Source organism: Schistocerca cancellata, chromosome 7 (genome assembly GCF_023864275.1).
Source record: "Schistocerca cancellata isolate TAMUIC-IGC-003103 chromosome 7, iqSchCanc2.1, whole genome shotgun sequence".
NCBI lineage: Eukaryota > Metazoa > Arthropoda > Insecta > Orthoptera > Acrididae > Schistocerca > Schistocerca cancellata.
In genome coordinates, this window is record NC_064632.1 from 96,949,480 (window position 1) to 96,976,683 (window position 27,204).

The 27,204-nt window shown below is 41.9% G+C and overlaps 1 protein-coding gene across 5 annotated transcripts in view; it reads right to left on the minus strand.

The window, feature by feature from the left end:
- The window catches only part of LOC126091941 (probable phospholipid-transporting ATPase IIB), a 501,129-nt gene that overhangs the window by 412,871 nt on the left and 61,054 nt on the right, over positions 1-27,204 (minus strand). For all 5 annotated transcript variants that reach the window (XM_049907268.1, XM_049907269.1, XM_049907267.1 and 2 more), the window contains one exon: positions 19,771-20,100. In XM_049907268.1, the coding sequence (XP_049763225.1) occupies positions 19,771-20,100 (330 nt within the window). The remainder of the gene's footprint in view (positions 1-19,770; positions 20,101-27,204) is intronic.

Consider the following 27,204-nt stretch of genomic DNA (forward strand, 5'->3'; position numbering starts at 1 on the left):
GGATGGCTCCCTGTAGGTGCCGCTCAGCAACACCAGTACTGGTGGGGCAGTAAGAAATGCAGAAGTTGTTGGCATACAGAGAAGGTGAGACGGACGGCCCTACAGCTGCTGCTGCTGGACCATTAATGGCCACTAAAACTATAGACATACTCAATACAGAGCTCTGCTGGACCCTATTCTCCTGGATATAGGGGGAACTATGGGAGGCACCAACTTGGACACAGAAAGTACAAAGCGACAGGGAATTTTAGATCAAAATCAGGAGCGAGCCTCAGAGACCCCAATTGCATAAAGTGGCAAGGATATGATGTTGCCAGGTCGTGTCATACGCGTTTCGTAAATCAAAAAAGATGGCAACCAGGTGTTGGCTTCTGGAAAAGGCTTTTCGGATGGCAGACTCGAGGGACACAGGATTATCAGTGGTAGAGCGACCCTGGCGGAAGCCGCCCTGACATGGAGCCAGTAGGCCACGTGACTCCAGGACCCATCCCAAATGCCGACACATCATACGTTCCAGCAGCTTACAAAGAATGTTGGTAAGGCTGATGGGCCGATAGCTATCCACATCAAGCAGGTTTTTACGGGTTTAAGCATCGGAATGTTTGTGCTCTCCCACTTTGGTGATGGAAAGACGCAATCGCACCAGATCCGGTTGAAGATGATGAGGAGATGTCAGCTGTAGTCAGATGAGAGATGTTTAATCAACTGACTACGGCAGAGGTCAAATTGAGACAGTCTCTGCCTCGGCCAGTAAGGACGGTGCCACCCCACAAGGGGTTATAGGCATTAAAATCTCCCACTAGTAGGAACGGTTTAGGGAATTGTTCAGTCAATGCAGCTACTACATTTCAGGACTGAGTTTAGGACATAATCGCAAACTCTACCTGACACTCAATTGTAGTCTCTACGGTTCCTGTAATATCCCTTATAGCCGTGGAGGGTAGGTGTCTGCATTGCTGGGAACCAGGTTTCTTACAGGGCAATGCAGAAAGCAGGTGTAAAGCTCAACAGTTGCCGTAGCTCAGCCAAGCGGTGGAAAAAACCGCCACAATTCCACTGGAGCATGATGTCATCACGAGACTGGGAAGGCATGGAACATTCGATGAGGTAATTTACGCCTCAGGGTCACTTGCTGCTACTCACTTATTGCTTGAGCAGTCTATATCCATTGTGTCTGAGGGTCTGGCGAGCTCTATGTCCTCATCAGACACCAGAATCTTCACCCTATCCCCAGACGCAGAGCTTGTAGGTAGCGTTGGTGTGGGTGCCACCACAATTTACTTGGTCTTAGGGGTCTTCTTTTTGGACTTTTTTTCGCTGCTCCTTGGGTTGCTCTGGCTGGGAGGGCTTCACTGATTCAGTCTCCGGGACTGAGGATAAACATGAAGCCTTGCGACCAGCTGCTTTTGGGCACTTCAGCCACTGGTGGATGTCATCTTTCCCACTAGCAGAAACCTGGGAAGGGAGTGACCCAAGGGACCCCTTCGTGGCGAGAGGACCCAAAGAAGACTTGTGCTTCTCCAGCTGGGAAGTGAAGACTGGTGTCCTCGATGGTTGGGAGGTGGTGGTGGTGGTGGTGGTGGTGGTGGTTGGGGGAGGGGGGGAGAGTGCTCCTGAGGTAGGTGGTGCAGCAGCAACAGTGGGGGAAGTGTACCCCCCCCCCCCCCCAATCAAGGGGGCAGGTGTAGCCTTCTGGCTCTGAGAGCCAACAGGAATTCATGGAACTGATGGGGCTACAACTGTTCTCATAGTGGCAGCGTATAAGATGGTCATAGCCACAGGATGTAGCCGTTTACATTTTCTCTTAGGCTAAGTGTAGGTCGGTCAGTCGAGTGTCTTGTATTCCATGATTTTTCTCTCTTTCTGTAAAATTCTGCAGTCTGGTGAGCAAGGTGAATGATGCTCTCCACAGATGACACAGATGGGAGGCGGGGATGTGATGAACATCCACAATCTCGACATGTGATGCTGGAAGTACAGTGGGAAGACATATGGCCGAACTTCCAGCATTTAAAGCACCACATTGGGAGAGGGATATATGGATTGACATCACAGCGGTAGACCATTACCTTGACCTTCTCGGGTAAGGTGTCACATAGGCCAAGATGAAGGTACCAGTGGCAACCTGATTATCCCTCGGACCCGATGGGCATGCCGGACGAAATGAGCACCTTGCCGCTCTAAATTGGCGTCCAGCTCATTGTCTGACTGCAAAAGAAGGTCCCTGTGAAATACAATATCCTGGATCGTATTTAAGCTCTTATGTGGTGTGATAGTAACAGAAACATCCCCCAACTTGTTACAAGCGAGTAAAGCCCGTGACTAGGCAGACGATGCTGTTTTTACCAAGACTGACCCACACTGCATTTTGGACAAGCTCTCCACCTCCCCAAACTCGTCCTCTAAATGCTCTACAAAAAACAGTGGCTTCATCGAAACAAAGGAGTCCCCATCAGTTCTCATACATACGAGGTACCGGGGTGAATAAGGTTCGCTGCCATCCTCAGCCTGGCGTTCGATCCATTGTGTGGCCAGCGACGGGAATGATTTAGGGTCATACTTTCTTGCATTGTACTGAGACTTGGAACGCTTTGAGACTGCTGGTGTTTGATCACCAGCAAGTGATGATGTGGTACACTTCATCATGCATCATTCGCCCTGATGCCACCCACTCCAACCAGGGGCCTCCCCACAGGTGCCACTCAGCTGCGGCAAAAGCCACCTGGCAGGATGGCCTTTGCCGAGAGTCCTGATGCCCCAGGGTGATGGGCATCTACTCCTTGGCATACATGGGGAGTTAATGGCGCAGGCATCAGCAGAGTGATCTCTCTGTTGTCAGGGGGCTACAACCAACAGGGTACACGCTGGCTCCACCACAACAGACTGGCTACCATGCTGGATATGAGGTGCAAAGAAGTCCATGCTCATCATTGGCGCAAAAAGCGGGTGGAGGAAAATGCACCCGGGGAGGTGTCCTCGGCCAAGAGATGGAGAATGAGCTGGACTGCAGAGCGACAATGAGTGGGCTGAAGATCTCAAGGCATGATGGACATGATGCACCATGTAAGGCACCCTTCCCCAATTGGTTTGCTCTTTGGAAAGATTTGGAAAAATGGAGGTCAAACTCTACATGGGACCGTCACATAAAGGCCAAAACATGTGAGACTCTCCTTTTAGTCGCCTCTGATGACAGGCAGGAATATCTCGGGCCTATTGTAATCCTGGGACCCGCAAATGGAGGAGGGGGGGGGGGGGAGGGGCCTGAGAGGAGGACAGTCAACCCACATGGAGAGGTTTAATTCCCCAGAGCTTCTTCCCATGAAGGGAAGACCAGTGGTGATGCTGAAGTGACACAAGCTGCTGATAGATGGCAACACAGGGATCATCGCAGGGAAAGGAATAACTAGCGGGCTGAGGTACAGGGTCCGCAGCCTTGGCAGCAGTGTCAGTGGCCTCGTTTTGTGTCAGACTGATGTGACCAGGGGCCCAAATAAAAATTACAGCGGCTCTATCATGAGTGAGTGAGTGAAAACTTTCCTGGACCAGTTACACTAAGGGATGAATGGTGCACAAAATACAAGGTCACTGAGAGAGTTGGAGCGAATGATACAATTGAAAAGCCTTTGTCGCTGGATGTACTGCATGGCCTGATACGGGGCGATGAGCTCCGCTGTAAATACTGAGCAGTATTCTGGAAGCCGATACCGAAAATTGTTGGTGCCAATGATGAAGGCACACCCGACACCAGTCAGTCAGTCAGTCCAAGAGCCATCAGTACACATGAAAATACTATTGCGAAGTTCTGTGCGAAGGTCAAGACACTTACAGCAATAGAGCGAGTCTGGAGTAGTGTCTTTAGGGGCGAATGAAGGTGAACATGGGCCATCGCATGAAGTCAAGATGGTGAAAGGTTCACACACGTTGACAAAGTGGCAGGTAGTGTGAAGTTAAGCTGCTGGAGCAACATCCAAAAGTGAGCTCCAGGAGGTAACAGAGAAGAGGGATGCACCTCATACTGGTGGTCAAAGCAGCCATCATAGGAGACATAGGCTGGTTGGCCATACATGGCAGTCAAATGGCAAGTGTATCTGCTGAGGAGAACATCACGTCTGTATGACAGTGGGGGTTGGTAGCTTCTACTTATGGACTCTCAACCAGGCTATTGTAAAAGGTGCCAGTGGCCAAATGGATGCCACGTTAGTATATTGTATTGAGACATTGCAAGATGGATGTACGTGCAGATGCTAAACGAAACACACACAGTCTAGTTTTGAACGGACAAATGATTGGGACAAATGGGGAAGGGTGGCCTGATTCGTTACCCAGACAGTGCCGCTTAGGACACACAGGACACTGAGGGATTGGGTATGGTGGGTGCCCAGGTAAGACACATGGATGGGCCAAGAAATTTTCCTACTGAGCATGAGCCCCAGGAATTTCATAGTTTTAATGAATGGAAGAGCAATAGGCAATGGTGGAAGAAACCCATTGCACCAACAGAAATTCATAATACAAATGGTTATGTCAGTGGAAAAGCAAAAGCCATCGTCATTAGTACAGGCAATCAAGACATCGCTGAAGACACCGCTCAAGAAGACGTGTCTGTGGAGAACTGCATTAGATTGCAAAGTCATCAACGAAAAGGATGCCAGAGATGCCTGGTGGGAGACAGGACATAATAGGGTTAATGGCTATAGTAAAGAGGGCAACGTTTGGGACAGAACCCTGAGGCACACAGTTTCCCTGGGTGAAGGTGTCCGACAACGCAGAAACAACACAGACCTTGAAAACTCTGTCTCTTAAAAATTCTTGAATGAAATGGGGCAGGTGAAGTCGGAAGACCCACGTGTAGAGTGTACGGAAGATACCAGTCCTACAGCATGTGTTGTAGGCTTTCCCCAAATAAAAAATCACGGCAACAGCCAGGTATTTGTGCAGAAAACCATTCATGACATGAGGATCAACAGCAGAACAGCATACTTGAAATCTACATTGTGCAGTTGTTAATAAACTGCGAGACTTGAACCAATATATCAGCTGCGTGTTGTTTTGTTTTGTTTTAGGGTACAAAAACAACTAGTGTGATATGCACCCATGTCATAGCTGTAAAACATATAGACAAAGAGAGGAGTTAAAAGACTACACGTTAATCCCAATCGACAGAAGAGAAGACAGCTAAAAACAGGGACATGGCGAAATGTTTATAAAAAATGCCTTGGAAAAACAGAGGTCCTGAACTAAAAATTAGATGTCCTTCACTATATTGTTACAATGGATACAAATTAAAATGTGGTTGTGCACTAAAACAGATGATAACTCAGACAGCAAACACAAATGAGAACATAAGTGGCTAAAAAAGTGGCATTCTGTCAGGAAATGGCGGACCATCAAAAATTGAGCACAATGAGCACAAAGTTGTGAGGGAGCACCACTCAACAAATGGCGATAGCTACAAAGACAGGTGATCGTCCAAGCCACCAGGAGAGACTTAATAACCTGGAGCTTGTTCACATGAAGGGAGGGCTAACGGTGATGCCAAAGTGACACCACATGCTGACAGATAGCAACACAGAGATCATTGGTGGGAATGTAAGAACTAGTGGGCTGAGGTACCAAGACTGCAGACTTGGCAGAAACCTCATTTCCCATCACATCGACATGACCAGGAGCCCACATAAACAACACAGTGGCTCCATCAGGAGTGAGGAAGTGACAGCTTTCTTGGAATCATTGCATTAAGGGATGGACAGTGTACAGCAAACAGAGGCTTCAAAGGGCACAGAGAAGGTCAGAGCAGATGACACAATTGAAAAGCTTGTGTTGTCAGATGCACTGTGTGGACTGAAACAGGGTGAAGAGCTCTGCTATAAATACTGAGCAGTGTTCAGGAAGCCGATACCAAAAAATGTAGATGCCAATGATGAAGGCACAACCAACACCACAGTCAGTCCAAGAGCCATCAGTGTACACAAAGGTACTATCATGAAGTTCCATGTGAAGGTCGTGAAACTGAAGGTGATAGAGAAAGGCTGGAGTAGTGCCCTTAGGAAGTGAACGAAGGCCAAGGTGAACAAGGGCCGCTGCATGAAGCCAAGGTGGTGAAGGTTCATACCCATTGGGAAAGTGGCAGGTAGAGTGAAGTTAAACTTTCGGAGCACGGGCTGAAAGCGAGCTGAGGAGGTAACAGAGAAGAGGGACGCACCCCATACTGGCGATCCAAGGAGTCATCGAAGAAGGAGGCATAAGATGGGTGGCCATGCATGGCATTCAAGTGGCATGCCTATCTGCTAAGGATAAAGTCACGACAGTAGGACAACAGTAGTTCAGCAGCTTCTAGATACAGACTCTCAAATGGGCTAGTGTAATAGGCATCAGCGGCCAAACAGATACCACGGTGGTGGACAGTACTGAGATGGCGTAAAGGGGATGGGTATGCAGATGCATAAACGAAACACCCATAGTCTATTTTTGAAAGGACAAAGTACTGGTACAAAGGGAGGAAGGTGGTTTGATCTGCTGCCTACTAAGTACTACTGAGGACATGTAGGGCATTGAGGGACCGCATACAGCACACTGCCAGATAAGGCATGTGGGAGGACCAAGAAAGTTTCCTATCAAGTACGAGCCCCAAGAATTTTGTACTTTCAACAAACGAAAGAGCAACAGGACCAAGATGTACAGACAGTGGAAGAAACCAATTGTGCTTCCAGAAATTCAAACAAACAGTTTTGTCAGTGGAAAAACAAAAGCCATTGTCTATGCTCCATGAGTAAAGATGGTCATGACGTTGCTGACGATGCCGCTCAAGGAGACAAGTCCATGTGCAACAGATGGCAAAATGGTCAATGAAAGAGGGGCCGCACATGCCCAGTGGGAGACAGGTCATAATAGGGTTAATGGCAACACCAAGGAGGACAATGCTTAGGACAGAACCCTGAGGCACACAGTTTTCCTGGATAAAGGTGTCCGACAAGGCAGAACCCACACATACCTTGAATGCTCAATTTTTAAAAATTCCTGAAGGAAACTGAAGCGCCACATGTAGAGAGTACTGAGGATACCAATCCTCCAGCAGGCTTCCTCCAAATTGAAAAACATGGTCAAAGTCTGGAATCTTCGCAGAAAACCATTCATGACATGGGTAGACGAAATGACGGATGGTCAACTGCAGAATGGCACCCTCAAAATCCACACTGTGTAGTGGTTAGTATATTGCGAGACTGTAGCCTCCATACCAGCCAGGCATGAATCATATGATCCATCACCTTGAAAACACAGCTGGTGAGAGAAATGAGGAGGTAGTTAGAAGGAAGGTGTTTGTCCTTACTGGGGTTACGTATGGGTATGACACTGGCTTCACACCAACATCCGGAAAATGTGCCCTCTGCCCAGATTTGATTGTATGTATGAAGCAGGAAGTGCTTGCCCACCAGAGGAAGATGCAACAGCTCAATGTGAACATCACCTGACCCTGGGACGAAGAATAGGGATGAAGTGAGAGTGTGATCTAGCTCCCTCATAGTAAATGCGACATAGTAGCACTCACAATTCTGAGAAGAGAAGGGTATTGCCCAATCTGCCTCCACTCATTTCTGATGGAGGAAGGCTGGGTGACAATGGGAAGCCTGAAATCTCCACAAAATGACAGCTCAAGGTGTTGGAGATAGCAATAGTGTCCACTACGACATTGTCTGCTACTGAAAGGCTGGAAATTGGAGAATGGATCTTGGTCCCAGAGAGCTCTTGAAGGTTGGCCCACATGACCAAAGAGGGAGTGGAACTGTTAAAAGAACCAGTGAATGAAAAATAGCTATCTTTTTTGCTATCCCAAAGAATGCGAGGACACTGTGCACGCAACTGTTTATAATCAATATAGTTTGGCGCCATAGAATGATGGTTAAAAAACACGGAGAGCACTTCTCCACATGCAAACTGTGTCGCAGCACACCTCATTCCACCAATGGACCGGGACACAGTGTGGTAAATAAAGTTGAAAATTCCGCGGAGGTATGGATACCGTTGGTAATGTATACTATCTGGTCGTCACAACTGGGGAAATATTGTTTGTCGAAGGTTGCCAGGGAGAAGTAAAGCCTCCAGTTGGTCTTGGAAGGCTGCAATTTGGGTTTGCACTTAGGTTGGGTAGGAGTCAGCAATTGGATAGCAAATGGGAAATGGTCACACGATTATAAGTGAGAGAGAATGGGCCACTAAAGACAACAGGCAAGTTGGGTAGTGCAGAATGAGAGGTCCAGATGAGAACAGGTGTGCATGGAGTCTGAAAGGAATGTGAGTACTCCTTGCTAAGGCAGATGAGGTTGAGATGATTGCAAAGGTCAGCCAAGAGGGCACCTCTGACAGGTTCTGGGAGAGCCCCAAAGGGAATGGTGCACATTAAAGTCACTGAACAGCAAAAAGAGGTGAGGGAGTTGCCCAGAAAGTTGGAGGAAGTCTGCCCTGGTGACAGAGAATGACAGAGGGACGTGAACGGTACAAATGGAAAAGGTGAAGTGAGGAATAAAAATGCGGACTACAACAGCTTGCAGCCAGGTGTTCAGTGATATGGTGTAACTATGAATGTCATCCCAGATGAACAGCATGACTCCCCCCAACGAGATTGAATGCTGTCCTTGGAGGGGAAGGTCAAAGCGGACCAGAAAGAAATGTGACAGGTCAAAGTGGTCTTGACAACACAATTTTGTTCCTGGAGGCAGAGAACAAGTGGACGCTGTGATTCCAAGAGCAGCCATAATTCCTCATTGTTGGATCGAAAGCTGTGAACATTCCATTGGAAGAGACTCATGATGAGGAAAGGGGTGTCCCCTCGTTGGCTGCCAAGTGCCAGCCTTCAAAGACTCTCTTCCTTTCAGAAGTGAGAGAGACCGATATATTTTACATGGTAAAAGAACTTTCTAAAGCTAAGAGCGCATAAATGTATGTTTATTTTCAACAACCGGTTTCGACAGACTTCACTGTCATTTTGAGGTCTTCAAAATTTTTGTTATAAAACATGTTTGTTGTGAGATGGAACTTGCACCAAGTTGGCATGTTAGTGGAGGATCCAGCAAGATCTAGAAGGGCGTCGGCATTCTCCCTCGGTCAGTCTGCGGAGTCCAGGGCAGAAATACAGTTGGTGGTGCACACTGGTGACATTGAGGTCAACCAGCTGAGGGTATCAGATGGTGACACCACTGAAGAGCATCTCCGAGTCAGTGCAGGAGAAGACCATCTGTCCTTGTTTGATTTCTTGGAGCATTTCTGGGTGGCAGAGACAATTCAGATGTTTGTCGGCTGCAGGAGTGTAAAAAATCTTCACAGGAGTACTCCTCCTGTCCTTTCTGACCTGCCAGTTGTGTAGCAGGTGAGTTCACTAAGTGAGGCACTAGTTGTGTGAACCGTGTGCATTTTATTGTACATGGTGATTTTTCGGATGCAACAACCATGTGTGAGTACTATATATGCTAACATGGTCTTGTACACAAGGTGCTTTGGGACTGTAAACCATTGTATTACTCGCAAATCTTTGTATGATGTGCTATATTTTATCCACTAACATGGCAACTTGGTGCAAGTTCCATCTCACAACAAACGTGTTTTATAACAAAAATTTTGAAGACCTGGAAATGACAGCGAAGTCTGTCGAAACCGGTTGTTGTAAATAAACATACATTCATGCGATCTTAGCTTTAGAAAGTTCTTTTACCATGTAAAATAGATCACTCTCTCTCATTTCTGAAAAGGAGAAAATTCAATCTAAGAGCATAAAAATTTAAGGGGATCAGTGGAGAAGTACAAAAAAAAAAATTGTACTGATTTAATAAAATGTTTTTGCTGTGGACCTATTTATCCAATTGTTGAATGACACTTGTATAAATCTCAAACCACTTTCACTGTTGAGTTGCTCATCAGCAGACTTGCTTTACATCAGCCCATATTTGAAGGATACTGTGGTACTGATATTATTGATACTCAAAGAATCACATCTGGAATTCACAATCTTACATACAACTTTGTATTTAGTGGAAAAATTGCAGAGCACCTATTCTGGAAGTTTCCTATTAGGTACTATTCAGAGTGGCATGTGTCTGCATATCATCTGCTCTGTGTTCAAAAGATACAGTTCTTCTTATTGAATGCAGGTCTCTAAAATTGGTCCCTGTATATATAGAGGCAAAGCATGCTCTGTGCATTAAAGTCATCATAGATTATAAATTCTCCCCCACCCCCTCCATGATTTATGGACTTTGCCGTTGGTGGGGAGGCCTGCGTACCTCAGCGATAGAGACAGCTGTACAGCAGGTGCACCCACAATTGAGGGGTATCTGTTGAGAAGCCAGACAAATGTGCGGTTCGTGAAGAAGGGCAGCAGCCTTTTCAGTAGTTAGAGGGGCAACAGTCTGGATGATTGACTGATCTGCCCTTGTAACATTAACCAAAACAGATTTGCTATGCTGGTACTGCAAACGACTGAAAGCAAGGGGAAACTGCAGCCGTAATTTTTCCCGAGGGCATGCAGCTTTACTGTGTGATTAAATGATGATGGCGTCCTCTTGGGTAAAATATTCCGGATATAAAATAGTCCCCAATTTGGATCTCCGGGTGTGGACTACACACAAGGACGCCGTTATCAGGAGAAAGAAAATGCGTTCTACAGATTAGAGCAGGGAATGTCAGATCCCTTAGCTGGGCAGGTAGGTTTGAAAATTTAAAAAGGAAATGGATATGTTAAAGTTAGATATAGTGGGAATTTGTGAAGTTCAGTGGCAGAAGAAACAAGACTTCTGGTCAGGTGAATACAGGGTTGTAAATACAAAATCAAATAGTGGTAATGCAGGAGTAAGTTAAATAATGAATAAAAAAATAGGAGTACGGGTAAGCTGATATGAACAGCATAGTGAACGCATTATTGTAGTCAAGATAGACACGAAGCCCATGCCTACCACAGTAGTACAAGATTATAAACCAACTAGCTCCACAGATGACAAAGAGATTGAAGAAAGGTATGATGAGACAAAAGAAATTATTAAGACAGTGAAGGGAAATGAACATTTAATAGTCATGGGGGACTGGAATTTGATAGTAGGAAAAAGAAGAGAAGGAAAAGTAGTAGGTGAGTATGGAATGGGGGTAAGGAATGAAAGAGGAAGCCGCCTGGTAGAATTTTGCACAGAGTACAACTTAATCACAGCTAACACTTGGTTTAAGAATCATGAAAGCAGGTTATGTACGTGGAAGAGGCCTGGAGACACTTGAAGGTTTCAGATAGATTATATAATGGTAAGGCAGAGATTTAGGAACCAGGTTTTAAATTGTAAGACTTTTCCAGGGGCAGATGTGGACTCTGTCCACAATCTATTGGTTATGAACTGTAGATTAAAACTGAAGAAACTGCAAAAAGGTGGGAATTTAAGGAGATGGGACCGGGATAAACTGAAAGAACCAGAGCTTGTAGAGAATTTCAGACAAAGCAGAATGGGTAGCTTTGAGAGATGAAATATAGAAGATGATCAAGTAGGTAGAAAGACAAGGGCTAGTACAAATCCTTAGGTCACAGTAGAGATACTGAATTTAATTGACGAAAGGAGAAAATACAAAAATGCAAGACAAGAAACAGGCAAAAAGGAGTACCAACGTCTCAAAAATGAGATCGACAGGCAGTGCAAAATGGCTAGAGGACAAATGTAAGGATGTAGAGGAATATATCATTAGGGGTAAGATAGGTACTGCCTACAGGAAAATTAAAGAGACCTTTGGAGAAAAGAGAACCACTTGTATGAATATCAAGAACTCAGATGGAAAACCAGAGCTAAGCAAGGAAGGGAAAGCAGAAAGGTGGAAGGAGTATATAGAGGGTCTATACAAGGGCGATGTACTTGAGGGCAATATTGTTGAAATGGAAGAGGACGTAGGTGAAGATGAAATGGGAGATATGATACTGCATGAAGAATCTGACAGAGCACTGGAAGACCTAAGTTGAAACACAGCCCTGGGAGTAGACAACATTCCATTAGAGCTACTGATAGCCTTGAGAGAGCCAGCCATGACAAAACTCTTCCATCTGGTGAGCAAGATGTACGAGACAAGCAAAATACCTTCAGACTTCAAGCAGAATATAATAATTCCAATTTCAAAGAAGGCAAGTGCTGACACGCGTGAAAATTACCAAACTATGAGTTTAATAAGTCACAGCTACTAACACGAATTCTTTACAGATAAAGGTAAAAACTGATAGAAGCCGACCTCGGGGAAGGTATCTCATTTTAGAAATTTCCTCATTATTTATAATCTGTTGTTGTTGTGGTCTTCAGTCGAGAGACTGGTTTGATGCAGATCTCCATGCTACTCTATCCTGTGCAAGCTTTTTCATCTCCAATTATCTACTGCAACCTTCTGAATCTGCTTAGTGCATTAATCTCTTGGTCTCCCTCTATGCTGCCCTCCAGTACTAAATTGGTGATCCCTTAATCCCTTAGAACATGTGCTACCAACTGATCCCATCTTCTAGCAGAGGTGTGCCCCAAATTCCTCTTCTTCCCAATTCTGTTCAGTACCTCCTTGTTAGTTATGTGATGTACCCATCTAATCTTCAGCATTCTTCTGTAGCACCACGTTTTGAAAGCTTCTATACTTGTCTTGTCTAAACTATTTATTGTCCATGTTTCACTTCCATACAGGGCTACACTCCATACAAATACTTTCAGAAAAGACTTGGTGACATTTTAAATCTACACTCAATTTTAACAAATTTCTCTTCATCAGAAACGCTTTCCTTGCCATTGACAGTCTACATTTTATATCATCTCTACTTCAACCATCATCAGTTATTTTGCTCCCCAAATAGCAAAACCCATCTACTACTTTAAGTGTCTCATTTCCTAATCTAATTCCCTCAGTATCACCTGATTTAATTCTACTACATTCCATTATCCTCGTTCTGTTTCTGTTGATATTTGTCTTGTATCCTCCTTTCAAGAAACTATCCATTCGGTTCAACTGCTCTTCCAGGTCCTTTGCTGCCTCTGACAGAATTACAATGTCATCGGCGAACCTCAAAGTTTTTATATCTTCTCCATGGATTTTAATTCCTACTCCGAATTTTTCTATTGTTTCCTTTACCACTTGCTCAGTACACAGATAGAATAACATCGGGGATAGGCTACAACCCTGTCTCACTCCCTTCCGAACCACTGTTTCCCTTTCATGCCCCTAGACACTTATGACTGTCATCCGGTTTCTGTACAAATTGTAAATAGCCTTTCGCTCCCAGTATTTCACCCCTGCCACCTTCAGAATTTGAAAGAGAGTATTCCAGTCAACATTAGTTCCCCCATATTTGGAACCATATAATCAAAGATATTTTATTTGATCCTTTCACATTTTCATTAAGACAAGGGAGCAGTTAACAAGGTAGGTGATTGAGGAGGTTTTTTACTTATATTTCCTTCAGTGCAGATTCTGGTGATTTTGTAACTGCAAACAACATAGCTGACTCCTTTCAGTTGACCAGTTGTGCTTGAACTACGAACTATGATATGGAATACTCTTATCTGCAGTCAACACATTTTTCTGAAGGACTATCACTGGTAAGTGCACTTTCAGCTATACAAATTCATGGCAGCATCAGTTGGAACAGTTGGCTGTAGCTGTGCTGAGAAAAAAATAATGGTTTCTGTGTTTAAAATACTGTATTTACTTTGAGAACTTCATTATGTGTATTTTCATTTCATCTATACACTTCGGGAAGTTTGTATGTTGCGAACACAATTTCAATAACACATCACTTGTGTTTGAGATAGTGAATATTAGTGACATTTTACTATTAGTGATTTTCTGTTCTGTTACACTTGTGTATGGGGTGAGAGAATGTTCTCTAATCTCTCTTACTCTCACAAGCCTTATACAAGATACCTCTGGAGGCAGCACAACAGGATCCACCAACTATTGAGCTTCTCGGTTAGACTACTGTATGGACTACACTAGTCAGTTAAGATCCCAACAGCATGTCTCTGCATTTGTTTGATATCTGCAGTTATGCATACTTGACAAGAATCGAAATAACAGAGAAGTAACTGAGAATTTGTCATACATGCATCAGTGTGTAGTTGCAATACACTTCTTCAGAAGCTGCCCCCCACCCCACCCCCAACAATCTAACACTTCATTCCCTTTCAACAACTGATTTTACATATTCATTCTTTTCATATCACTCTGAAGTGTTATCCCTAAATTTTTAAACAATTTTTTGGACTCCAAAAGTTCATCATTACAATAATAACCTGAGTTCTTTCTCTTTGTTATGGGTGTTATGTAATTATCAGTATTTAAAGGGAGCATTCACTCATTACACCAGTAATGTCATGTTATTCAGCGATTGCACCTGACTGCCATAATCACCGTTTGAGAAGATGGAGCTGGCTTCTGCATACACAGGCTGTATCTCCTGTAAATGGGATGCCCTGCTGCCTCGGAGGATGATTGTTTTGAACACATGTTTCCATACACAGTTTATTCGTCTCCTGTGCACAAAAAACATTGGAGATTTTACAGGGTACCAGGAGAAAAATAAACTGCAGATAGAAACCTGTGCCCCAAACCATCACAGAGGCAACAGACCATCACATTCATAGGAGACAAGGCTTGTCTACGCAGCAGCTAGCTCCATCTTCTCCACTGACAATGTGGCAATCAGTTCAATCTCTGGATAACAACACCACTGTGAGATGCTCTGCCTATGATCAGTAAACATACAAGGTCATGTTTGCTGCCGAATAGGTGGCTTAGTGACAGCCGCCAGCCCCTATAACTTCGACATTCAGTAGCGTTGTTGGATGAAATTTCCAGACACAATTTTATCCTCAATTTGACTTCTACAACCCGTAAATTGTAATGTCTGTGCGTGTGTTTGGGAGGGGGGGGGGGGGGGGCTGGTCCCATCAAATTTCCTATGTTCACAATGTTAATTTACACCTGATTTTGAGTTAACATTTTTATAATTTTCCTGTGATTTATGCTTTATGAACGAATTTTCATGGAGAAAAGAACTGATGTAGCTGATGTAAATGACGCTGGCTGTCACCCAATGTTTACGAACATTAGTGGTAATGTCTCTTGACACCAGGACCTTCTACTCAGCAGATCTGAACTGGTAAAAGACTGAACAATCCGTGAGTTTATTTGCTGCTGCTGCTGCCAAGTGCTACTCGACTACTCGGTGTGATGGGTGTAGGGAGTAAATAGCTTTGTTTGAATAATAAAGGCATCATGACCAGTCACCACTAATTCCAAACAGTCTCTACTGCGCATGAGAAGCTTCGTGATTTTTGTTATCATCTTGGCACCTTTGTGTTGTTCAAACCGTATTTAGTGTGTCTCGTTGTTTGGCCACTTGCTAGTTTTGATCACTTTGCATCACTCAAATGTTTTTGGTTTTTAACACAGCATCAATTACATCTGTTTCATGCTTAGCAAGACGTGTTTCGAGAATTTATTCTCGTTGCCAAGTTTAAATATTTACGTAAGTATTCTCTGCGATGTTTCAAAAATAATGTGAGTCATAGTTTGCCTGTGTGTCATTTTCTACGTAACTGAGAAGACACGGTATCTGATAACCTCAAAAAGATGATCACAGTACAGGAAACGCAGAACAATACATATGCAAACACCACACAAAACATTTATACTTGACAACAACAATAAATTCTCAAAACGTGTTATATGCTAAGGTTGAAAAGATATGTTAACTGGTGCAGTGTTTCATTATTTACATAATGAATGACAGCAGCAAGCTTTCCAATAACATCAATTATGATGTACGAAATAAAGTCAAAAGTTTGAACTTCCCAGACAGTTACCAGTTCTAGTTATATCAGTGGTTTTATTGAACAGTAAATCATAATTAGATAATAAACAAGTCCCTGACAAGTATTTTGCTGACTATTATGTACATATATCAAACAACGTGCAAAAATGCAAGTGGGGATGCTTAAGACATTATTTCCCACATTCTACACCACTTTTTTAACTCATTTGAAAAGTGTAAAAGCAGGGTTTCACTGTATATATAGGGTGGTCAGAATCAGTATAAATAGTTTATAAGGGTGTCGCAGTGTAGGTTGTGCTAAGAAATAACTGTTGAGAGAGAGAGAGAGAGAGAGAGAGAGAGAGAGAGAAACAATACACTGTGCTGTTTCTGTGTTAATTAGCAGTGAAGATAGCTGTTGTGCATGCAAATTCAAGTAGCCTGCCAGAGACAGTGTCACCACACATTCTTCGTTTGCTTTCCAAAAGTGAACAAGATAGCAATACAAAAATTGGACATGGGACAGTAGGAAGGATCAAAACCAAGCAAAAGGCTGAGCAGTCTCGAGTGCTATCATTTATGCAATTAGAACAACCGATTTATGCAATTAGAACAACCGATACTAATTGCATCTGGTGGGTCACTTGAAATTGCATGTGCAATGGCCTAATTGGCTAACTTCAATTCTAATTAACTAGTAAACAGCATGACATATCAAACTTTTTTTTCTTCATCATTATTTCTCAGCACCATCCTACCCATCAACATCCTTGCAAGCTTTTCAGTCTATTTCTGAGCACCCTGTATATAAGGCAGATATGTATTTTCTAGGATTCATGGTATATTAAGCATAACATCCAACACAAATTCCACTGGGGTATAGTGCTTTCATTTTCTGTAAGTCTTAACTGGTTTTCATTACTGGTATCCTCTATTTAACACTTAGAATGGAACATCCATCAGACAGACAGATAGATATGGTTTACATTTTTTCCTCTACCGACACTGAAAATAGCCCTATGGTTGTAGCCAGTTACAAGAGTCTCATTTGGTATTTTGTCATATTGCAGTGAAGGTCTTGTGCATCGTCATGCCAATTTATTGAACAAAACTTGTTTCCATTCCAGACCCACACCACTTCACGGGCAGATGTTTCAGGTAAGAGCAAATATTCCCCCCCCCCCCCCCCCCCCCCAGACTGATGTTCATGAACTCGCACTATTGTGCCTCACAGGCAGATAATCCAATTATTTCTTTAAGTTCTTTTACATGACATTTTTAATTACCTTATTACAATACAGGTTAATTTATGCTAGAGTGAGTTTGTTTAGAGGAATTTGGAGTGAATAACTTTGTTAATAAAATCACAGCTACCAAATTACTTATATTTAAGTGCAGTTTCAGTTCTTTTTAGCATGGTTCTCTTTCTTTATAAATTACAATATTACTTGTTTGAAATATTTTCTATATCTAGGCATGTACTTTACAATCTATATTTTGATTTGATTTATTGTGACTCATTCATTTTGCTATTGTTTCTTGGTTACTTGCTAGTTTATAAAGTTAGGCAGGTTCTCTTTTTACAACTCTTCATTAATTACAGTCAACAAGGAATTCCTAGCATCTATTGTTTCCTAACTCATGCTGCTTGTTTAACGTGTAATGGCTGGAAAAATATCTGCAAATGTCTCTAACAGAAACAGATGAATTATGCATATGCTGGAGGAGATTTTTTCTGAAGACCCTGACTCTACAGCGATTTATATGTTCCTGACGAAAGCGATCTGTCAATGGTAGGACACTACACAGGCCACAATATCCGAAAATGAACTGGTTGAGAATATTTTACATGAAGAGACTGCAACTATTATTACTAAAATCAGCATGAACAAGCTGAAAATAAAAGAGCAATCTCAATTCTGATCATAATGTGCCAGATACTACAAACGTGGAATGTGACGCTTCAAGTTCACTACGTGTTCCAAATTACTCTGTTAATTTATCTCAGAACTATCTAAGTAACTGTTCATTATTTCTGTATAGCTAAAATTAGTGACAAAACTTTGTTTGAGGCTGATGGATTTTCCTTCTGAAATTGAATAAAAAATTAAAATCTTTATATAGCGGAGATGCTGAGCCGCGATAGATACAATAAAAAGATTCACACACTCATAGCTTTTGGCCATTAAGGCCTTTGTCAGCAGTAGACACACACACACACACACACACACACACACACACACACACACACACTGCAGTCTCAGAGAGTGTAGTTTCAGCTCTCTGAGACTGCAGATGTGTGTGTGCAAGTTGCGCTTGTGTGTGTGTGTGTGTGTGTGTACTGCTTACAAAGGCCTTAATGGCCGAAAGCTATGAGTGTGTGAATCTTTTTATTGTGCCTATCACGGTTCAGCACCTCCGCTATATGGTGAGTAGCAACTTTCCTTCTCCAGTATTGTTACATTCCATCCTGGATTTTCCATTGTTTGATTAAATTAAAATCTTTGAATTTCAACATGTATTTAATTCCATTTTAAATTTTCAGATATATCCCAGTGTTCAACAATGGCTTAATATACATCAGAAAAAGGTAATATTCGCCTGGCAGGCAGACATTAAAACTCCCTATCCACCTCCAAGGCAGACATTCCCAAGAATACACTATAAAATGATGTTCCTATCTAAGTGTTAAGTATCACTCACCTGTGGATCTATGCACAAATTGAATGTGGTACAGTAATATTCTGTTTTTATATGTGGAATTTAGTATTTTAGCTTTCTGACTGTTGTCTTCAGTTTAAACATCAGACTTACTTACAAGGGTCTGAATAAAAGGTTCAGAGCTGTTAATCAGCTCTACATATGGCCTGTCTATCACTCCTACCAAACACAGAAACACTCCCACCTTTCTTGATTCTTACACATTTGGGCTGTCCAACTATTAACTAATCAGCTGATTTCATGATTCCTACTATATTTTGTACAACTTTATGTATGTAAACAGGTGGTAGCACTTCCCGTTTGACAACAAGGAAAACTATTCTCAGAAACTTTCTATTTTCTGTATTACACTATAGTTACTTCTGATGTGTCACATAAAAAGGCTGTTTCCTTTTGTTTTTAAGTAGATGGTGTTACTCTCCTAATCTGCAGGAATTGTCTGAAAACATTATGAGAATCTATGTAAATGAAAGAATCAACTCAAAATAGAGCCCTGTATGCATGGCAAGTCTAAATGGGAGGCAACAGACTTCCCAGAAGTTGCTCACTAATTCGAGCTTCCCTTGAGCACATTCATGACTATGAAGTTAATCTTCTTTCTTCTCTTTTTAGTAAATAAAATGGAAAAGCAGTATGTATCTGTCCACAAAACAGGTAAAGATCCCCAGTTTTTAACATGCACACAATGTTCCTCCATCATGTCTTACAAAGAAAACTGAAACACCTGAGGGCATTTGCAATGTTCTGAATACAGTTTTTGCCGGCTTCAAGCTCGAAATCCCTTGGCTCATGACATGCATACCTGATTGTTACTGGCCAAGATCCACTGGAAGAACGTACATCTCACGTAAAATTCAGTTCCTTTTAAAAATAAGTATGTACAAAATTGATATCCCATGCACCTATTAAGATATTTTTGTGTTCAATATGCAATACACATACAATACTTTGCTAATGGTCTCTGATGAAGTTAAGTTGTTACACGTCTGAATACACCATAAGACAACACTAGTACCGGAAACTTGTGTCAATAAAATATGACTTATCAAGCACAGTAGACTTTCTTGGCAAGTTACACTCATGAAACCTTATAGTCTCAACCAAGTAACATTTCTGTAAAGATAGAAATATTCTGGACAATTGTTTCTCCCCATGACTTAATAAAATACAATGAGGAGCAACTTCCAACTGTGTTTGTGAGCCACAGTGTACTACAACTTAAGATGTTTCAATAGTTCATTTCCCTTTACCTCATCTGGACTAGAGGCCTGGTACACACAACTCTGCTGATTCTTCTGCCAATAATGCTGATCTGCTTCTGTCTGACTCTCAACTGACACAGGGCTTTCCAGTGAGCTACCAGCTACTGCTTCTGGTTCTTCCTCCCACACAGGTGTCACGTTATGGCAGAGTGCCACAGCCTTGACTGCTTCCTGCACCCGAGTCACCTCCGAGCGTCGCACTTTTGTTCCAGAAACTGATCCAGATGTACCTAGTGGCATTAGCAGCACTTCACGAGTTGGAGAAGGGCCATCTGACTGCTGATGATGGGAATATGCTGTTTTCAAGTGTGATGCCACCTGAAATTGGTGGACATGACAATAATATAATGTTTAATAAAGAAAGTCAAGAATCACATGAATACACAAAAGAGATACATACTGCATGTGGTTGTACCAATCAGGGTGTTAAATGATCTCATGAGTGTCCATATCCTATTTATGCATAACACACATAGACAACACATTCTTCTATGAAATTACACACATGAACTTACTTCGATATATGTAACAGACAAGAACATAAATGCACATAAAAATCAATGAAACAGAACACATCCTGATTAGCCAGCAAAATAAAACTCTGAAAATACTCTTTGGCAAGTCTATGTTTTGTAGCACTGAAGTCAACTATGAAGTGTATGAGCTGACTACCATGTAATAAACAACAATTTCATTTAATCATAATCATATCAAATGTTTTCTCAACTAAACAAGTTTTATTCCATCACATGATTTTCCAACTGGGCAGGGACACTGTCTTTGGTAGAAATATACCTCCCCTGTTGTTGTTGTGGTCTTCAGTCCTGAGACTGGTTTGATGTAGCTCTCCATGCTAATCTATCCTGTGCAAGCTCCTTCATCTCCCAGTACCTACTGCAACCTACATCCTTCTCAATCTGTTTAGTATATTGATCTCTTGGTCTCCCTCTACGATTTTTAACCTCCACACTGCCCTCCAATGCTAAATTTGTGATCCCTTGATGCCTCAGGACATGCCCTACAAACCGATCCCTTATTCTAGTCAAGTTGTGCCACAAACTTCTCTTCTCCCCAATCCTATTCAATACCTCCTCATTAGTTATGTGATCCACCCACCTAATCTTCAACATCCTTCTGTAGCACCACATTTCGAAAGGTTCTATTCTCTTCTTGTCCAAACTAACTATTGTCCTTGTTTCACTTCCATACATGGCTACACTCCATACAAATACTTTCAGAAACGACTTCCTGACACTTAAATCTATACTCGATGTTAACAAATTTCTCTTCTTCAGAAACGCTTTCCTTGCCATTGCCAGTCTACATTTTATATCCTCTCTACTTCTACCATCATCAGTTATTTTGCTCCCCAAATAGCAAACCTCCTTTACTACTTTAAGTGTCTCATTTCCTAATCTAATTCCCTCAGCATCACCCGATTTAATTTGACTAAATTCTATTATACCTTTTTTTGCTTTTGTTGATGTTCATCTTATATCCTCCTTTGAAGACTGTCGATTCCGTTCAACTGCTCCTCCAGGTCCTTTGCTGTCTCTGACAGAATTAAAATGTCATCAGCAAACCTCAAAGTTTTTATTTCTTCTCCATGGATTTTAATTCCTTCTCCGAATTTTTCTTTTGTTTCCTTTACTGCTTGCTCAATATACAGATTGAATAACATCGGGGAGAGGCTACCTGTGCAAATTGTAAATAGACTTTCGCTGACTGTATTTTACCCCTGCCGCCTTTAGAATTTGAAAGAGAGTATTCCAGTCAACATAGTCAAAAGCTTTCTCTAAGTCTACAAATGCTAGGTTTGCCTTTCCTTAATATTTCTTCTAAGATAAGTCGTAAGGTCAGTATTGCCTCACGTGTTCCAACATTTCTACGGAATCCAAACTGATCTTCCCCGAGGTCGGCTTCTACCAGTTTTTCCATTCGTCTGTAAATAATTCGCATTAGTATTTTGCAGCTGTGTCTTATTAAACTGATAGTTTGGTAATTTTCACATCTGTCAACACCTGCTTTCTTTGGGATTGGAATTATTATATTCTTCTTGAAGTCTGAGGGCATTTCGCCTGTCTCGTACATCTAGCTCACCAGATGGTAGAGTTTTGACAGGACTGGCTCTCTCAAGGCAGTCAGTAGTTCTAATGGAATGTTGTCTACTCCTGGGGCCTTGTTTCGACTCAGGTCTTTCAGTGCTCTGTCAAACTCTTCACGCAGTATCATATCTCCCATTTCATCTTCATCTACATCCTCTTCCATTTCCATAATATTGTCCTCAAGTACATCGCCCTTGTATAGACCCACTATATACTCCTTCCACCTTTCTGCTTTCCCCTCTTTGCTTAGAACTGGGTTTCCATTTGAGCTCTTGATATTCATACAAGTGGCTCTCTTTTCTCCAAAGGTCTCTTTAATTTTCCTGTAGCCTGTATCTATCTTACCCCTAGTGAGATAAGCCTCTACATCCTTACTATTTGTCCTCTAGCCATCCCTACTTAGCCATTTTGCACTTCCTGTCGATCTCATTTTTGAGACGTTTGTATTCCTTTTTGCCTGCTTCATTTACTGCATTTTTATATTTTCTCCTTTCATCAATTAAATTCAATATTTCTTCTGTTACCCAAGGATTTCTACTAGCCCTCGTCTTTTTACCTACTTGATCCTCTGCTGCCTTCACTACTTCATCCCTCATAGCTACCCATTCGTCTTCTACTGTATTTCTTTCCCCCATTCCTGTCAATTGTTCCCTTACGCTGTCCCTGAAACTCTGTACAACCTCTGGTTTAGTCAGTTTATCCATGTCCCATCTCCTTAAATTCCCACCTTTTTGCAATTTCTTCAGTTTTAATCTACAGTTCATAACCAATAGATTTAGATTGTAGTCAGAGTCCACATCTGCCCCTGGAAATGTCCTACAATTTAAAACCTGGTTGCTAAATCTCTGTCTTACCATTATATAATCTATCTGATACTTTTTAATGTCTCCAGGATTCTTCCATGTATACAACCTTCTTGTATGATTCTTGAACCAAGTGTTAGCTGTGATTAAGTTATGCTCTGTGCAAAATTCTACCAGACGGCTTCCTCTTTCATTTCTTAGCCCCAATCCATATTCACCTACTATGTTTCCTTCTTTCCCTTTTCCTACTGTCGAATTCCAGCCACCCATGACTATTAAATTTTTGTCTCCCTTCACTACCTGAATAATTTCTTTTATATCATCATACATTTCTTCAATTTCTTCGTCATCTGCAGAGGTAGTTGGCATATAAACTTGTACTACTGTAGTAGACATGGGCTTCGTGTCTATCTTGGCCACAATAATGCGTTCACTATGCTGTTTATAGTAGCTTACCTATACTCCTATTTTTTTCATTCATTACTAAACCTACTCCTGCATTACCCCTATTTGATTTTGTATTTATAACCCTGTATTCACCTGACCAAAAGTCTTGTTCCTCCTGCCACTGAACTTCACTAATTCCCACTATATCTAACTTTAACCTATCCATTTCCCTTTTTAACTTTTCTAACCTACCTGCCCGATTAAGGGATCTGACATTCCATGCTCCGATCCGTAGAATGCCAGTTTTCTTTCTCCTGATAACGATATCCTCTTGAGTAGTCCCCGCCTGGAGATCCGAATGGGGGACTATTTTACCTCCGGAATATTTTACCCAAGAGGACACCTTCATCATTTAACCATACAGTAAAGCTGCATGCCCTCGGGAAAAATTACGGCTGTAGTTTCCCCTTGCTTTCAGCCGTTCGCAGTACCACAACAGCAAGGCCGTTTTGGTTAGTGTTACAAGGCCAGCTCAGTCAATCATCCAGACTGTTGCCCCTGCAACTACTGAAAAGGCTGCTGCCCCTCTTCAGGAACCGTATGTTTGTCTGGCCTCTCAACAGATACCCCTCCGTTGTGGTTGCACCTACTATCTGTATCGTTGAGGCACGCAAGCGTCCCCACCAACGGCAAGGTCCATGGTTCATGGGGGGAGGTACCTCCCCTATAAGACCTTAATATTGTTCAGAAATGCTACATATTACTTCCGTACGACTCAAGATCTAAACAAATCTATACATTTCAGAACTTTCCTTAATCTTCCTTTATCTAATAATTCAAGTAAGGTTAGTAAATATTAATTAATAATGTTTGATGCAAAAATAATGTACTAGTAATTACATTTGTTGAATGCTGAAAACAGGATTGTTCATCACCTTTTAAGGATTATCTGTAATGAAACTTTTGAATTTTTTCAATGGGAGACGGGTGGGAATGATATCAAATTGACAATAATTCCTAATATTGGATAAAGGTGTTAAGTAAATGAAGCATTTGTTTCCTGTCAGTAGTATGCTACCTACCAATTGCACATACTATAGCTTTCATTCACTTTTATAATCACCTTCAATGACAAAATGTCACTCACTGTTATGTGCCAACTGCAGACAAAAGAAATAGAACATCAAATTAAAAAAGAAACCGACAAGACAATAAACTTGTGTATGCACGTATACAAACATGGACACACACATAGTACGGAGCCAACAATAATAAACATGACCATGAGCACTCATACGGTAGCTTGTGGAGGGAGAGAGGGGAGGGGGGGGGGGTCTTTACCATGGGGTATGCAGTATTTTTAGCATTTTGGAAAATGAATGGCAACTATTCAGCATTCATGCTTTGGGGGGGGGGGGGGGGGAGGGGAGGGTGAAGGGATGTAGCTTCCCCTTGCTCCTGGGTATAGGTGCCCTTGAGCATGACCATGGGATTGATTAGCTATATGAGTTTCATAGGTATTCCAAGGCTAACAGTGTGACGATGGTTTAATAAGCCAGGTAATAAAACAACAAAAAATATTTGTTTAATAAAAAACTCACTTTCCTTCTTGAAAACATCTCCTTTAAGGGATACACACTTAGTCCAGCAATCTTCTAGCTTTTTCATACCATCGGAAAAATATAGTCTGTCAAACTCTGTAAAATACTGGTTGACTGCAACCATCACTTCCACATCTGACGAAAATTTCTTCCCAGCAAGATAAAGTTCCAAGTTAGGCAATGAGGAGAAGTTAATTGGGACTAAGTCTAGTGAATAGGATGGATGAGGAACCAATTCAAAACACAATTCATGCACTTTCTTCATTTCTATCGCAAATGTGTGGGATGGTGCATTATCCAGATGAAAGTGGGCCCTTTTTTTTTTTCCAACGTTGGTCTTTTTTTCAGCCAATGCAAATTTCAAATGATCCAGCAATGAAGCGTAATTGGGTCCAGTTACTGTTCTGCCTTTTTTCAAGTAATCTATGAGGATTAAGCCTTGGGAATCCCCCAAAAAAACATTTGTCACCTCCTTGCCAGCTGACAAAATTGTCTTTTCCTTATTTGGTGCACTTTCACCAGCCTTTGTCCATTGTTTTGACAGCCATTTTGACTCTGCTGTGTAATGATGGATCCAGGTTACATCAACATTCACAAACAGGCACAAAAGTCTTGCAGATTGTGATTAAATATAGCCAGACAGTGTGTTGAAATGTTGTGCCAGATGAGCTTTTGGTCGAGTGTGGGCAGTCACAGCACCCACATTGCACATAGCTTCTTCACAGCCAATTCGCTGTACAGGATATTACATAGTCACTCAACTGTGATGCCTACAGTGTCAGCAATCTTGTAAATTCTTGTTCAGCAGTCTTGCATTACCATATCATGCAATTTGTCAATTGTTTCCTTTGTGGTGACCACAACTGGAAAGCTGCAAAGCACTTAGTCTTCAGGGCTTGTCCGACCATGTTGAAATATATTAATTCAAAAGTAAATGGTCTTCAATGATTGTGCATGGTCTGCATGAACTTCATACAATTCTGTTTTGATTTTATCACTTAATGAAACAGTCAAGTATGCAAATCATTATTTATTTAAAAATGATAACCAGTTTTGGCCTTTACGCTGGCCATCTGATTGGTGCAGCAGTCCGACCCTTCATATGAAAATGTTTGACAACAGCACAAAATTCAGTTTTCTCAGTTTCAACTGCACTCAACAAACTCACCAATTCAGACAGGCGACAACATAAACCACAAGCTGCACATTGTTGAAATTTTATATACAGTCCTTGCAATAATTAACCCCCTCATTCAAGAGGGCACAACAAAAATGTTCCATTCTTTCTTGAAAATTTACCAGACTTATCAGCCATCCTTGTAAATGCAAGGAAAGGGAACAGGTTGTACTGTATGACTGCTGGCTATACCACTTGGGTACTTGATGACAGCTGTAGGCTGTTTCAGATTTAGGAGTTGTTCAAAGATTTGAGGCTTACCATGAGTGTCAAAAGCAACATCAAGTTATTGATTCCAATTGAGGGTCTGTTTTCTGTCAGACCTGTGGCTCTAATTGCACGGAACTGTGAGGAACTCCTGGAATGTACACTGCACGTAGATCATCTTATCACCATTCCACACTATCTGCAGTGTGCTACTAAGACTGGAACCACCAGTATTTAAATGTACATTCACAAGTACCCAAAACTTACAGTCACTAGTTTTCTTCGTTAACTGTTATGTCAAAGTCAGATGTTACAGACTACCTTCTTATTTCATTGGCAATGATTAGGTAATAATCCTGAAGGTACTTTTGATAGAGGTCTTTGCCATCATCCACAGGCACCTTTGGAGCATATCCAATACAAAACAGTATAATGACGTGTGATAAACCTAGATGATGAGGTAATGATGACAGTTGTAAGATCTGCATCTCCTCTCGGGTAACACAATGGCAATGATTTGCATCCTGGCCACTATCCCAAGGTACCTGAGACCACCTCCACATATATTCTGCTGACCCACTCTTATTCTGCATGTAGTTGGTCACTGTCAATGCAATCTCCCATTTCTCCGCATTATATAAATGTTTGCAGTTTCGGGCGGTATAAAAACTTCGCTCTCAACACACATTTTCATCAGTGAAAGACTGAAAAGGGTCGGGATTACTGACAACAGCTGCAGTTAAGATCCTACACTTTCAATAGTTTCTATGCTCTGAGTGACATTCACCATCTTCCCACCCCTTCTTATCCTTCCTCCAATGATTCAACTCAGTAGCTCGTACAAACTTTTAAACATGTTTGACCTCAAACTTTCAGGATGCAAACTGTAAGCAGCACTGATAACATTCTTACGTCAAGAAATGGAAAATCCCGGATGAAATGTAACAATATTATGAGAAGGAAAGTTGCTACTCACTATATAGTGGAGATGCTGAGTCGCAAATAGGCACAACAAAAAGACTCTCACAACTAATGCTTTCGGCCATTAAGGCCTTCGTCAACAATATATACACACACACACACACACACACACACACACACACGCACACGCACGCACGACTGCAGTCGTGTGTGAGAGTTGC